Raw genomic sequence first — 16,554 nt, forward strand, 5'->3', positions numbered from 1 at the left:
AGGTGGCAAGCTTTTCTGTAAAGGGCAAGATAGAAATATTTCAGGCTTTGGGTTGCAACTACTCGACTCTCCCTTTGTAGCACTAAAGCAGCCATCGACAATACACAAATGAGCGTAGCTGTGTTCTAATAAAACTTTATTTACAAAAAACAGGCAGGAGTTGAGGGAGCAGATTTGGCCTGCTGGCAATTGTTTGCTGATCCCTGATCTAAATTATCTTGTAAAAAAGAAATCCATAGCAATATGCATAGCACCTAGCACAGTGTCCAGCCAGAGAGACACAATGATGTTAATTTCCTTTCCTTTCCTTCATGTTTTAGTTCCCAGATCCTCCCAGACACACAAACATATGCATATTTGTATGTGTACTTACCCATGCACACATATATACAAATGCATGCACACATGTATATATAAACACACATATAGACATACATCTGTGCTCACACACACCTCCACCTGGCCCCTGTGTTAAATGGTTGGGTGGGCAGCACCTCTCAAGCCAGTGGGTTCTTTGAAGAGCTATGCAACATCTGTTGGTTGGAATTCTGCAAGGACCGAAACACAGTTTGGGGTTCCTGAGGACATACTGCATAGTGCATAGTAATGGTGTGACAAATGTTAGCTATTATATTATTCAGAAACACAAGAACCAAATGAGTCAAGACTGTGAGCAGCATTCCCAAAACAGAGAAGACTCTAGTGGTGAAAAAAATTTTCACGATATTATTTTCTAAATGTAAAGACTGGCTCACAGATTATGTAACCTGCCCAGGGTTACACAGGTGGTGGAGCTGGCCCAAGAACTCAAGCCATTCTGCCTCCAGAACTTGAGCTCTTTGTTTGTTATGTTTGGATGGGTGTCTAACAGCAGCAGTGGATGGACTGCCTCCTTTTTTTGAATATCACTTAAACATAAACCTCCTAAATCCATGAGCTCTCACCTGTTGCCATGGCGATGAATACCATCCAGCTGCCATATTGTACACTGGACGGGCTGGGCAAGCCCCTTGGTTGCAGGTTTCTTCCAAGTTCAGGTCTGGTTTCTTAATATTGCGGCATCTTCGCTCTGGGAATGTTATCAGCTTTCCCTGGAAGGCTTTCTCGCTGCATTTCATTTCCCTCTTCCTCACACCCAAACCACAGGTCACAGAACACTAGGAGCCAGGAAAGAAGGTGTAAGTGTGCAGAGCTCCCCAGTCAAGTCTGCTGAGCAGATGTGTTCTGACATAAGGACACACCATCCATGTGAAATTAGAGAGATGGGATGAAGGCAAGTCAACCACATGTACACAAGGATCCTAAAGGTACAGCAACCGAGGCCCTCATGCGATAGATGAGGAACCAGAGGCCAGAGAATTTGAATGACTTTCCCAAAGTCACAGAGCTCATTATCACCATGAGGCACTGTCCAACAGGGACCACAAGACGCCACATGGATGTTAGTAAGACGAAGTCCGAGAGAAAGACAAGGTTGGCAGAGGATGAGATGAGGGTCTCTGTGTAGTGTTTATTTGGATATCCAGGTCTACCTGAGGCCTCCCTGAGTCGTCAAGAGTCTGTGCCAAGGAGGCAGGCACAGAGATGAGGGTTAGAAGCAGCTACATGGGAAGAGCCACCTGTAACAAATAATTCTCCTGTGTTTTTATCTTTCCTCTCCCTTGGCTGAAATATAACCTGATGCTATGTTATGACAGGAAAAAAAGGGGGCAGGGCAAAGGAGGATGGAGGCTAATGAAATAAGTATGAGAAAACTTGTTTCTGTTTTAAGTATTTTAAACAGTATTATGGGATGATGTATGGGACCTTGATAAAGTGAATAAATCAGTAAGAATTGGCAAGAGTGTAACTCGTAAATATAACGATGACACTAAGCTTCATCCTTACAACCCCTCCATTGTACAGATGAGGAAAGTGAGGCTTAGCCCTGTTAAGTGGTGAGCCCAAGGTCACCCCCTGAGTAAATACTGAAGGCTGCATTCCAATAGGGTAATTCTGATTCAAGCCCAAGTTTTAGCCATTAGGGTACAACGTCTCTTAAAAAAATGGGTGAGGAGGAGATGGACGTGCTATACACTTATCATTTAGATAGAAGGAAAGGGCATTGATGGAAAAGATCCATCAGTGGCTGTTGGGATGGAAGCTCTCCTCTACCGGACCTCAACATCCGCACTATTGACCTTTTCTCTTTCTTGGTGTCTTCCTCACCAGACCGTGAACTCCTTAAGAGCAGAGACCTCGTCTCACATGTTACTGATGTGTACTTCAGGATGGGCTCCTTTTCTCCTGTTGTTTATGTCTGTGAACTAAACTGAGTTTCCCAAGCCTGAAGTCTAGGAGGCATCTTCTAGTGTTCCTTCTGCCCTACTCCCACATATGCCTGGAGGTACCACGTGGCCTCTTTTTCTTTTTTTCTTTTTCTTCCCAAATCCCTCCAGTACATAGTTGTGTTTTTTTTTGTGTTGTGTAGTTGTGGGTCCTTCTAATTGTGGCATGTGGGATGCCACCTCAACACAGCCTGATGAGCAGTGCCATGTCTGTGCCCAGGATCTGAACCGGTGAAACCCTGGGCCGCCGAAGCAGAGTATGAGAACTTAACCACTTGGCCACAGGGCCAGCCCTCACCACACGGCCTCTTTAAGAACTCTCAAAGATATTCCTTCTCTCCATCCCTGAAACACTTTCGTCTTTCATCTTAATTACTGCAATATCCACACAAGCACCTTTCCTGCCTCTGGGATTGCCTGCTTCACACCGGTTTCCGTTTCTCTAGAAGGAAAACTTGATGGTTCCGCTTCTTTATTTAAAATTTTAATTGGCTCCCCAATGTTTATAGGACATATTTCTAGTCTGTCACTTGAGGCCCTCATTGTCTGTGCCTGATAACATTCCCGGCTTCCACCCCCTCCCCCCATTCCTTTCAGACTGAGTGTTATATTCTCTCATCTTTCCCTCCTCTAAAATGCCCCCTTTGTCTGGAACAACCTCCCCTGAACCCCACCTGGGCCTGATTCCTGCTCATCCTTCAGGCTCATGCTCCCTAGAAAGTCTCTTCTGACAAGGATTCTTCCTGACGTCAGGGTTGGGTGGACCTCACACTCTCCCATGGAATTACAGACCCCCATCCAGGCACTCTGCACACCTTACCCATGTTTCTATACAAATGCTTTATGAAGTTTTGTACCCCCACTGCCCAGGCACAGGCCCAATCAGTGCAATGGGTGCTTTGTGAATGTTTGATGAAGCAATCAGGAGAGAAGAATGGATAAGTGTACACACATGTACCAGATGTGTGTGGAACAGAAAGGAGATTTCAGCATCTGGATGTTGGTGGGTGAGCTGAGCATTTCAGAAACACCCAAGCAGTACATATCAACTCATACCTCACTCCACGAAGAGACGATCCACTGCAGCCGGTTGTTTTTGGGGCATCGTCCTAGGACACAGCCCTCCTGGGACTCTGGTCTCGGGATGCTGGAGCACAGGCTCTCAGGGAGGTCCTCTGCTGCGGCAGAACTTTTGCACAGGATTTCTCGTTTCCTCGTCCCTCGCCCACAGGTCTTGGAACACTTGAGATAGAAAAAAAAAATCCGCATGTTAGTTTCAAATGATTTTCTTCCAGGTGAATACTGAAAATATGTTAATGAAGTATTGGCAAAACTATTTTTAAGCATTAGAACCAAATGCCAACAAAATCCCTTGCAGCCAGTAAGAGAAACCCTTCCTCCATCCAGAGCCTTAAGTGCAGATGCGCAGCCACCTTCAACCTTCTGAATGGCCAGTGGCTGCTGTGTTGCCCCAGGTCGGAAGACAAGTCTTATTCATAATGGAGAAGTTTTCTTTTCATATATAGCACTCATGATTACAGTTTGGAAAGTGGTCCGTGGCCTATTCATTGGTGTAACCATGTGTCTCTCTCTGGCACAAGGCAGAGTCTATCTGGGCACTTGGCTAAAAAGAATTATTAGTGCTTCTAAGAAGGAGAATTATAGCAGAAGTATATGCACATGTATAATAGCAACAGGCTGTGACATTAACAAAATGGGTTACGGGTGTCCAGTTCCTGCCCCTAACCTGTGCCATCTCTGGGCTGGGCATTGTGCTAACTATGGGGGAAAAGTCCATAACACTCATCAAATGTTGGTGGATACCTTTGCGTGGTGGGCGAATCACTTCTTGAATCATGCTCTTATCTTCTTGACCTTCACAAGAACTCTGTGAAATACACAGGGCAGCAAAAATCTCCTTGCTCTCAGAAGAGTTGTGAAAAACTTGCCAAAGTCACTTAGAAGACTTTGGCTCCAGGCTGGGGTTTGCCCTCAAGGGATGCGTCCGTGTCCTGTTGTCCCCCCTGCCCTGCCCCGGTCTTTACAGTTTTGCTTTCTCTCTGAGGAGCCATAGGAGATGTGGCCCCTCTGGCCTGGGCTCTGTCAGTGTGCTAACATCTGGGGCTCAGTTCCAAGCCTGCACAGGGGACCAAGGTGAATTCTCATTCTTCACATCCTTAAGGGAGATGGAGGTAGGATGATGATATTATCATAATTAGCAAACCACAGCAGAGAACACGTATATACTGCCTTCCATGTGATGATGAATTTTAGCATATACCAGAGCCTGTATCACCCAACCCTCTAACCACCCCAAGAGATAGTTGCTATTTTCCCATCTTACAGAAGAGGCATCTAAGAATCAGAGAGCTGAGGTGTCTTGATCAAGATCAATCAAAGCTGTCAAGGAGTAGAGATGGACAGACAGATCTGTCTGATATCAGACCATGGTTACGCCCACGAAACACAGCGTCACTCAGTCACATTCAAAATTTCTAAATGGTTAGTCCTCATTCAAGAGAATTCTTATTTTCTGTTTGCATTTTTTTTTTAAGAATGGTGAATTTTTTTTATTGCTTTCCAAGAGGTGTCCAGAGACATGGTCCCTAACGGAAGAACAGGCTGTGTAACAAATTCTGAAGGACATCTTTCGTATTAGCCATGAACAAGTTCTCAAAAGGACACACTTCGTTTTAGTAGTCAAATAAAGAAATAAAAGAGAAAATTAAAAACGAAAAAGAAATAAAATACTCTCTTAAAATATTTCCATGTGAAATTTGGAGTAAGCTGCTTTTCAGGAGGTCCCATTTGAACCTCCCCAGTCCCTCATTTCCTTTTTCTGTGCTCCATTCATATTTGGCTGAATAGTCTCGAAATCTCCTTTTGTAAATTATAACTCCTAACTGCAAAGAAAAAGACCAGCCTCAACACTATGTACTGCTTAGATTTACCCTCTGCTACAAATGAACACTCTCCCTTATTCTAAAGGACACCTAAGCATGCTCAAAGATATTCTTTCCCATTCTCAGATCCTTATACCCCTAACGGATATAGTTGCAACATTAAAAAAATCACATAATATCCTCTCATTAAAAAAAAAGGCTTATTCTAAACTCTCTCGGGGATGTGGTGGTGCTTTGCTAAGCCTATGAAAATTCAACATGCTCTAGGATATCATGTGCCCGAAACGTGGCCAGGCGCTGCTACCTGGCTTCATAGCTCGGGCGATGAAAGCCCTGCATTTTTTAAAATTATTCCCTAAAATTGGCTTGCCATGCATGGTTTATCAGAGACTGGGCTATCATCGAGTTCTCACCCTCGACACATTTTGGACCAGATAATCCTTTATTTTGGGGAGCTGTCCTGTGCATTGTAGGATGTTTATCTCTACTAACTAGAAGCCAGTAGCACCATCCTTCCACATTATGACAATCAAAAATGTCTCCAGACATTGCCAAATGCCCCCTGGGGGGCAAACTCACCCCCAGTTGAGAATCTCTGAGTTGGGAATGACAGGGAGCACAATGCCTCTTCCAATTTTATAATTTTGTACCTTTCCCTGGGAGTTTGTGACGATAGCAAAATTTATACCCAACTCCTCTCTGTATTCTTTGAACCCCACCTCTTTCCATTGAAGTAAGAGTTAAATCTCCTTTCTACGCCTCACTCTTTGTATTATTTTCCATCTGCTTTGGAGAATTCAGTAGCCAGTTTCGTGTGCCAATCCTCCACCATTCAAATCCTGTCTGGCTGTGCTCACCAGTCTAGCCTAAATAGCCCCCTCACTCTAACTTCTGGACCTCTAAGGAAGAGTCTAAGCTGTCATACAGAGGTTCCCAAACTTCAGGTTGCATAAGAATCACTAGAAATGCTCATTAAAAATGCCCCATCACATTAACTCAGTGTCATTCCCATGAAGATATCCAGCTGAGACCCCTCCTTGGGGAGCAAAGACACCACCTCTATTTTTGCTACCTTCTTTTTCCATGGGGAACGAGACCACTGACTCCAAGACTTTCCCACTCACCTGAGACCAGGGCCCAAGGCTCCACTCTGGAGGGCAGGCGTCGTTGTTGCAGACTTGAACCTGAGTAGGTGTGCTCACTGGGCAGAGAGAATGCAACACTGCTTCCTCCTTCTGGAAGGGCTTCTTCTGGACACACTGGATCTTTCGGCTTTGCTGGCCCCCTGCACATGATCTGCTGCACACACTCCATTCGCCTGGCTTCCAACTTTCAGTGAAAAACAAAATTACTTCCAATGAAGCTGAGACTTTGGAGCACCACGTCCAAAGCAGTTACTGTGAAAGATTAACCACTTGATGAAGGCCTTAGATCAATTTTAGAACCAATAAGAGTGATTCCTACTAATTATTCTTTCATAGATGTTGAAACCTACACTAATGTGGTCCAGTTGTATGGATCACATTTAATCACCGCACAGTTCTGGGGAAAAATGCATTCCTGCCCTCTGCAGGGGAAGAAACTTGTGCCATTTGGAAATCTGAGCAATTTATCCATTCAGCCAAATTTATTGGGATCCTACCCTGTGCCAGGGACTCTCCTAGGCATTAGGGCTGGAAAAATGAATGAAGCAATGTTCTTTCCATTAAGGAGCCTACAAGACAGTGAAGAGGTGGATATGTGAACAAATAAAGACAATACTTTCAGATAATTGCCACAATAGAAGTTAATACTAAGTACAATAATAAGACTAACTCAAGAGAGATCAATGAGAGAGAGAAGTGTGTGCGCAAGCATGCACATACGTGCATGTGCAGGAAAGAGGGGCACGTTCAGAGATCTTTCAGAGAATATTTCTAAATAGCTCCTCCAACTTCTTTTCTGGTTAGTCTTAAAATTTACTGATGGGTTAAAGATATAAGTTGCGTTCTTTATTTAAAGATTGCCAGATCACTTTTTTCAGTTATCTGAGACTTGTTTTATTGAAGGGTGATCAACTACTAATAAAACTATTAATCCTTTTCAACAACTACTTTTGATTAATTGAAATTCTATGGTTTGAAGACCTAGCATAAAAAAGATCCACCAGATATGATCATTATACACTTCGGTCATAGCAGCAATGTCTAAAATTGACCTTGATTTACAAATAGTCTAAGTACCATCTTAAGAAATAAAACATCACTAAGACCAAATATGTGTTTGTTACACCTGTGTGTTTCTATCACCTCTCCTGGTCCTATAATTTTTCCTTTAATGTCCCTCACAAGTCTAATGTGTGAAGTTAAAGACCTTTAGTCTGGAGAATTTAGTGCACGAGTTCTAGGATTATATGTATTCTAAAACATTGCATAATCCATATTATCTTATTTAAAGAAAGATGACATAATTTCTTATGTTTATACCATCATTTGCATCTTATAACAAGATGCAAAGAAAATATACGTTACTATGAAATTATTAGTTTCAACATTAGCCTATAAAGATGGCATTTTTGTCTACCAAATTCAAGTTCCTTTCCCTTATGTGGCAAATAGGATGAGTTTGTAAAACTACCAGAAAGAGCATAACACAGATAGACTTTCTTCTTGCTAAGGGAGATTATCCCTGAGCTAATGTCTGTTGCCAATCTTCTTTTTTTTTTTTAATGTGAGCTGCCACCACAGCGTGGCCACTAACAGACAAGTGGTATGACTCCACGCTCAGGAACTGAATCCAGGCCACCAAAGTAGAGCATGCAGAACGTTAATCACTGGGCCATCAGGGCTGGCCCTCGACTTTTTGCATGACATGCATGGCTCTCTGCACTTGGGCCCCAGGCTCACTTTCCACCTCAGCATTCCGTCTCAACCCTTCCCTCAGAGCCCAGACTCCTACACTGTCCATTTTCTCCCTTACTGCTTTTGTATACATAACTCTTTATAGCATGTATCTCCCTGCATCTTAATTATTTCTTTACACATCCATCTCTTCCATTCAGTTGTGGGTTCACTGATGGCAGGAACTACAAGCTATTCATCTCCACATCCAAGTTCTCAGCTCAGAGCTGGCATACAATAAGGATATATGACATGATTGTTATTTGGGAAAATAATGGAGTTAAATCAGACGAACTCCCTTGTCCTTATAACTTTAATAGTCTAAGCCCTTATTTCTAGTATCTCCCTCAGGAAGAACAGATCCTGAAAGCCCCCATTATTTCAACAGAAAATACTGAGATATGAATAATAGAGCGCAGGGAAGGAAGGGAGCAAGAGATCCTGCCCATTGCACCAATCCAAGTGTGAAGAGTCATTACAAGGGCCTGTTCTGCGTGTAAATAGCCAGTAAACATGTTACTGCACAGAATGTCATTTCTACATGTAGTCCTCAGGCAAGTTCTGGAGTTTGGCATGACCTCAGCTCTCCCCTCCTTTTCGTGGATGTACATATGAATGGGATCCCTTTGTTCACTTGGCAGAGATCACCAATGATGGTAAGGAGGCATAAAATAAGAAAACATCAGCTTGCCATCCAAGCCTACGTGTACTGACAAACCCTCCATGTACAGGTACACACACACACCCATCTAAAGGAGAGATTACCCCATAAAGGTCAATAACACTGTCAGGTAATCACGTCTTACAGCCGCTGGATATTTCTTAGAACCAGATACTTCTTAGCAAAAGAGGAAAATCCCTGGAAGCCCTCCAAATTTCTTTCTCCTTTTTGTGTTCAGGATACAGCTGGTTCCAGATTCTAAGAGAAAAACTAGGTTGACAATTGGGCATAGGGGATTGGCAGAGAGCTGAAGCCCCAAACAATTATGACAAACACACTATTTACAAGGAAAAAATATATGTATGCATATAAAAGGATTGTGCAATGTAATTGCATCACCACAAAGCAAACACTACTTATTAAGATGATCTGAAACATTAGTGAAGACAACATTGCTTTAGAAGAAACTCTGTCAATTTTATATAAATACATTTGGCAGAAGATAAATCACACAAGAAGAGACTCCGTTTGGCTGGGAAGATTACTCAAAATTAGGGTTCAAACAATAGTGTGAGTAAAGTCAATCCAAAAATGAACCCACTGAGCTCCCCAGACTGTACCCTCATCAGAAGTGGATGACCACTCGCCTTCTACCCCTTTCTTTTTATTTTGTGTCTTGCTACTGTGTAATTTGCATTTGGGGTTTCACGGTCTGCTTAGTATTATGATTTTTAAATTCTTGGAAGACTATATAAAAGTTAGGCACACAACCACATGTAAATTTAACTAATACAGGATTCTGTGTTATTTAAATCTGTGATTGGTTTAGTTCAGAGAAGAGGGGTCTGTAGGCAAAGGTTAAAAAATAAAAAAGACATCTTTAGGCCTTTTTATCCCAAAGTAAAGTCAAAGCCAGAGTCAAATGAGTGTCTACAGCAAATTTGAGTTTTCAAGTTATATATCTTAACCTCAACTATCTTCTTCTTTCTTCTATTACTTTTCCTTGGGGGTAGGGGGGCGGGCATTCTATCTGTCTTTGAATTACTTTTGCTTGGAAGCACTGACAGTGGCTTTAAGTATCTCCTATCAACAATACAGGCAGACAAGTACAAATCTAACCAGAAAGACATTTCCAGATGACTTACTAGGCAGGGCAGGAGAAAGCATTGCATATTTTGGGTTCAGTTGCTGGCTTGGTTCTTGCATTACAGAATGAGGAATTGACTTGAGTATTCTGATCTCGTAAGCAAACAGCCTTTACACTTATGTAACCTAGCGAGACATCAAAAGTTACAAAGTGAAAATTACAGATAACCAATTCAATTTAGTTTCCAAGTTTAGCTTCCGATTTACCAGGGTTCTGATATTTTATTGAAGATACAGCATCTATATAGTTTGTGAAAACACCTCCTTCTGATAAAATCTGCAACTAATTTGAATCTCATTTTCCCCTGAGATAATTTTCATATTTTAATAATTTTAACGTGTATCTTCTTAGTTTTCAAGACTGCTGTGGGTTCTAGAACCACACAGTGATAAATACAACCTTTTGCAAACATAGCAGCTGTAAAGGGCAACATCCCACAAGCTTTAACTCACGGTGTACACATCTAATGGAAAATGTTCTTCAAAGAAAAGCCATTGGTGAAGTGTGTGTAGAAATGCTAAGATTCTGCTTTTCCGTGAAGTATCTTCTACTTCCATAAGAGTATGACGCATATAGAAACAAAAAGTTGAACTCACTGAATATGTATTCATACCTGTCAGCTAGGACTCTGGTCGTTTGTCTATTTTAGTGGCACGCCACTGGCCTTGCTTTCAATGTTCGTTTCAGGACTTCTCATCAGAGGCATACATTGTTTTGTGAATAACTATATTTGTCAGCTTCCCAAATAGGAAGGCTGCCTCCTCTTTCAATTGTGTTTATTTATATTTACATGGTACTTTTCCTTAAAATGGAATCTGAGAAACAATGAAAAGTCACTCCTGCTATAATGATTAGGTTGAACTAGGCTTGCTTTCAGGAGGCGCTTATCAAAACCACACTGAGATTCCCTAAAGTTAAGAGTTTACTGCTGGACAACTTATTCATTTGGACTCTTCTCGTCAGACGCCTGGTACACACCATGGACTGTGAGTCATGGGAAGGGACTGCTGAATCAAGGCAAGGGCAATCCCACAGTGCACTTCTCCAGCATCCTCCCCTTGGTTGGGTTTATTCCCTGTGAATGGAAAATGGGTAGAATCTCTCTCCTTCCCGAGAAACTGGGCTCTCCCTGGAATACCAGGAAGTTATTACAAATGCTCTCCAAGAACATTTGACATATGAAAAACTGCTTATGCTCTAGGACTTAGTGAAAAAGAGTGTAAAGATATGTCTATAGCATGGTTTCTGTTCTGTAAAAAAAGAATGCAAAATGATACCTTTGCCAAGTGTCTGAGTATGTCAAACATGTTTTTATGTTTGCATAAGAAAACAATAGAATGACATAGACAAAGTATTGACATTGACTATTGCTGATAGAGAATTATGGGAGATTATTTTTCTTATAGCATATTGCCTTAAAAATGTTTATCAATAAAAATGAATATATTTTCAATACATTTTAATTATTTTTTTAAAACAGAAGTATTTCCTCATATTTTATTAATTAGCATAGGCTCCTGAAGAATAGGCCTTACAGATATAAGAATTTCTTCATTTTCTACATTTCTGTCCTGTCTTTGGTTCTAAGATGCCCCATTTTGCTGAGGGTGCTCTGAAAATGAGGAAATGGCTGACCAACCTTCATGCTCTGGTTTCATGGACCTATTTATGGACTTTCATTCTTCTTCCCAAAGTGACAAGTGTGACAAAGATTAACTTACACACAAATAGGTGATATTTTTGGATCTAAGTAAAATGCCTGCTTCTACTCGCCAGAGGTTGGCTGTTGTTCCTCCTTCCTTTTAAGGGTGATTTCTCAAGATTTAATCCACTTGTCTACCGAGAGAGACTTTGCTGACCTCATCCCCGAGGGGATGGAATGACACAATACCTACATTTCAGAGGACCGTCCTAAGTTCACCTTACATGTGTTCTCACTTGTCTTGGCCCCACCTTCTCTAAGTCCCAGTGGGAGGTTTATAACAACAGAAAAGTCAGGATAGGGAGAAACTAAACTGCAAGCTGGAAATAAAAAATATATATAAACATATAGACATATATCCTTATATTGATAAATAAATATATATTTTTCCCCATAAGTTTCAGATGTATAACTTTTGAGTTTTGTTGTGATTGACTTGAGTTTCATGAGAATTGGTTCTTTCCTACATAGGAAAATTCCCAAATAGTACAATAATATTTACTTTTTACAGTGATGGTTCCCATAAAGGACAGTTCTTTTGTTGCTTATTTGAACCATGCAATTCAAAAAGGCCTGGAGTGAAAGAACCTGTTTTAATAAGAGACTTGGAAGACAGAATTAGGAAATTGACTACCTCCACCACAGGAGACGGAGCAATCGGACTGCACTGTACTCCAGGCGTGGATGTGTCTTTTTGAGGCTGGCTGAGTTCCATTCACGACCTTGGGAAGTGCATACTTCCAAGCTATCCCTGGATTTTTGCCTTGCATCAGAATCTGGCGAGTGTAAGATACAAATCAGAGATCAAGATACAGGTCAGACTCTGGAATTCCAAAAATCTCGCTGAACATTTTAAACATATTTGTATGACATTTTGACCTTAAAGTTGGTTCACATCATTGTTCTCAAGTATGTTTCACGTTGATTTAAAGTTTTCCCATGACGCTTTAGAATGTGTACCTCCATATCATCAAAACTGTGATTTAGATAGATGGTAAATAGGGAAACCTGATTTGACATTTGTCATAAGCCCACAACCCTCAACTCTAGAGATACCCATGAGTAAAATAAAAAATATTTTTTCAACCTTATATTGAAAGAAAGAAGGTAATATTATGAGGTCTCAACCTTCACGTTAAACTTGAAAGCCTAGCGTGATACTAACACACAGTGATGCCCCACAGATAATGGCTGCAACTCAATCTACAGATATACGCTTGTATGATGTATCCTGGACCACAATTTATAATCCTTCTCCTGGGTGCCAGTAGAAGCTGGACACAAGGGAAGCACTCCAAAATCCTTAGAATACCCCTCTTGGAGTTGCCTATCATCAACTTTAGATTCCTAGCAGGTTTCCACTAGGATTTCCACAGAGAATTTGCCCAAAGAGGATGTGTCTGTTAACTGTGTCCCAGGATGAGAAGACAAAAAGAAATATGATCAGAAGTAGGGATTGGTAATATATAAACTGGAATGGATTTAACCTCAGAAGGGCAAAGACTCAGGATAAATCTGATCCTTTAAAGTCTGACTACTTAAATAAGAACAATCAATTCACTGGCACTTCTCAAGTGCCAGGTACCCTGCTGGGCTTTTTCTACGTATTATCTCAAAACATGCCTCTAACAACTCTATAATGTAGCTGTCTCCTTTTTCACTGGAAAAAACTCAGAAGAACAAACTTGTGCAGGATCACACAGAAGACAAGTGAATGAGCTTAAAATAAAATGTAGGACCTCTAACAAAATGTGGGCAAACACTGCAATGTGTCACTTTGTGTCTGATGTGGGCAAACATTATTTGCCTCCCTTCTCGATGCTCTCTTTCCTTAACTACTCCTCTCTTTTTTTCTTTCAAGCTCAAAGTAGGGATAAAATAGCTGGTTCTCTCCCACTCCATGAGTCTTGTGGAAAATTCTTTACCACCAGAACTGGGCATTCATGTTCAAGAAGCAAAGCAGATTTCCAGTTAAAAATAGGGATGCCTGGCTCTATCTCTGTCTGGTGGCATCCCACCTCAATTAAACTTGGGTGGATGGCAGCTGTTCAAGGACCTCCATTATACCAGACCACTCCTTAGGATGCTAAAAAATGGTTTCCACTTTGCTATTAGCTTAAATGTTTCCAGGAATATTATGGCTGACTCTAGAGATTCCATAGTGTGGACAACAAAACAAATCTTGGTGCCTCCCAGAAATAACCAAGATGTTAGTAGATATATCTTTATTACCCTCAATCTCTCCAAAACAAAAACACAAAACACGGCAAGTAGTACCATTAAAATGGACAAATGCCAGGGCTGACCCGGTGGCATAGTGGTTAAGTTCGTACGCTCTGCTTTGGGGGCCCAGGGTTCACAGGTGCAGATCCCGGGTGTGGACCTATACACCACTCATCAAGCCATGCTGTGGTGGCGTCCTACATACAAAATAGAGGAAGATTGTTACTGATGTTCGCTCAGGGCCAATCTTCCTCACTGAAAAAAAAATGGACAAATGCCAAATTCTCATTAGTCATCAGTGAAAACTTTCTCAAAATCAAGGTCCTAAGGGTCTTTTAGTTCTAAGGATCTTTCCAATCTTTGCTTTTCTTATTTCTTCAGCTATGTCATACAACTGTTCTTGGAATCATGTGTTCGATTATGTTATAACATTTTATACATTTTGAATAAATAGCATGCTTTCCTTATTTGAGATTTTTGCAGCATTTCTGTTAATGTCTTCAGGCGATATTAAGTAAACACAGACACTTTAGAGTTTTATTGACAATCAAAACAGAATTTTGAGAGAAGTTTTACATTCAGAAGATAATCTTGATGCTCACTGATATTTCAACTCAATTCCTCCTTCAGTTAAAGTAGTATCTCAAATGTAACACTCTTGGTTGTTATTTTCTGTGTGTAATAGAAATGCCCAGATCTTGCAGGGGAGAAAATAATGCCGTGCACCACGTGTATACATGTGGCAGTGTAGTATAGGTGAAATGCATGAGAGTTACAGTGAGCTAGGGCTCACCAGGCAGGATGTTACAACACAGAGGAGTTGTGTCATGACATGCACATAAGGGAGGCAAAATCAAGTGTAAGTGCGCTAGAGAAAGAAATCCATTCACTGATCTCTACTTCCTAGGACCACCCCATTTCCTCTTTCAAATTAGATTCTGACTTCTTTGCCATAGGGAAAGGGATTCCCAAAGGAAGTGCAAGAAAATAAAAAACCACATTAGTTCTTGCTTTTGGGGTTTCAGGGACTTAACATTTTGGTGATTTAAGAGTGGTTTAACAAATTTTCGATGGGCATTTGAAATATATTCTACTTTCACCTTTTAGACAGATTGTAGAGCCTAAGTCATACACAGCATGTGGTTTCACTCTAAAATATTTTCAAATGTTGCTGTGAACAGCAGGATGGATTTAAGAAAAAATATTAGACTGTATTAGACTGTGAAGATCAAAGTGCATCACTATGAAACCAACAGAAACAACCAATATGTCAAGTTTGCCCAGGCCTCCAGTAAGGCTAGCCATAAAAATTATCAATGCTACCATCAAGAAGAGAATTTACACAAGCTCCCCCTTGTCAAACCTGTTTCTACATTGTACCCACACACTCCTCCTCCCCTTCTGTTAGCCAGGATGCCCTATCTTGGCTCCTTTCTAAATCTAGATTCTTCTCCACCATGCTCCAGATTCCATCTTCTCTCACTGACTTAAGATCATTACTATAATTAACCCCTCTCTCTTGAGCCTTATGGAAATTTCCCTGGCTACTGGATCATTCCCATCAGCATCCGAACACACTATTATATCTCTCCTCTTAAGAAAACAATTATCTCCACATATCTCTCTAGCTCATGTCCCATCTCATTATTTCACTTTATAGCAAAAATCTCTCTAAGAGTTACCTTTACTCTCTGTCTCTGCATCTCTCCTCATTTGCCCACGATCCTTCTCTATCAAGCATCCCTTCACACCACATCACTCAAACTGCTCTTTCAAGGGCACCTTGTTACAGCCAATAGTTGATGGGCCTTGTCTTACTCAACCAATCACCGGCACTGCAATGCCTGCTTCCTTTTTTCACCACCTGAAACCCATTCTCTCAGTTCTTTTCCTGCCTCACTGACTTCCATTCCTAGTCTCTTCTGCTGAATCCTCAGTATCTCCTAACTATTCAATGTCAAAGTGACCTCAAACCTCTTGACCTCGTCTTTTGTTTATCTATATTCACTCCTCTGGGTGATCTCATCCAGTCCTGTGGTTTTAAATGCAATCCACATGCTGACCATTCCAAAATTCATGACTCTACACCAGCACTTTCCAATAGAACTTTCTGCAATGATGATAACCTATTATAATTCTGTGTTGTTCCACATGGTAGCCACAAGCCACATGTGGCTATTGAGCACTAGTATACTAGTGTGATTGAAGAGTAATACTTTCTATTTAATTTAAATCTAAACTTAAATAACCACATGTGAATTAGTGGCTACCATTGGACAGCACAGCTGTCAATGAAACCCATCCTCCGGCCTCCATATTCACATATTCAACTGCCTACTGGGATCTCTACTTTAACGTTTAAAAGGTATATCAAGGTCCAACAGTGAACTTGTGGTTTTCTTTCCTGTCCCCTGAAGGGCTGTTCATCCCAATCTCATAAAATGGCAACCCAACCCTTCCAATTGTTTAGGCCAAAATAAACAGTTGGAGCACCCTGATCTCCTTTGTTTTTCTCACACCCCACATCGAACTGATCAGGAAGTGGTATTATCTTCACTTTCAATATACCTCAAATCTGACTACATCTCAACTTGTGTTACTATTGCTGCTTTGCTGTCTAAGCTCCCATCCTGTCTTCTGATTTCCATGATCATGGTCTCCAGGGATGGGAAGAAGCCATATTCTCTAGAGGAGGAGATGAGACAGGTCCAC

At 41.2% G+C, this 16,554-nt stretch overlaps 2 protein-coding genes across 3 annotated transcripts in view; one reads left to right on the plus strand and one right to left on the minus strand.

Annotated features, from left to right (window-relative positions):
* Nucleotides 1-16,554, plus strand: part of SYCE1L (synaptonemal complex central element protein 1 like) — a 120,441-nt gene that overhangs the window by 79,255 nt on the left and 24,632 nt on the right. The gene's annotated exons all lie outside the window — the stretch shown is intronic.
* The window catches only part of ADAMTS18 (ADAM metallopeptidase with thrombospondin type 1 motif 18), a 125,151-nt gene that overhangs the window by 5,352 nt on the left and 103,245 nt on the right, over nucleotides 1-16,554 (minus strand). For both annotated transcript variants that reach the window (XM_070613921.1, XM_070613919.1), the window contains 5 exons: nucleotides 12,254-12,395; nucleotides 9,916-10,042; nucleotides 6,355-6,559; nucleotides 3,384-3,569; nucleotides 945-1,157 (listed from right to left, as the gene is read on the minus strand). In XM_070613921.1, coding sequence (XP_070470022.1) covers nucleotides 945-1,157; nucleotides 3,384-3,569; nucleotides 6,355-6,559; nucleotides 9,916-10,042; nucleotides 12,254-12,395 — 873 coding nt within the window. The remainder of the gene's footprint in view (nucleotides 1-944; nucleotides 1,158-3,383; nucleotides 3,570-6,354; nucleotides 6,560-9,915; nucleotides 10,043-12,253; nucleotides 12,396-16,554) is intronic.

This window comes from Equus przewalskii, chromosome 3 (genome assembly GCF_037783145.1).
Source record: "Equus przewalskii isolate Varuska chromosome 3, EquPr2, whole genome shotgun sequence".
NCBI classification, from domain to species: domain Eukaryota; kingdom Metazoa; phylum Chordata; class Mammalia; order Perissodactyla; family Equidae; genus Equus; species Equus przewalskii.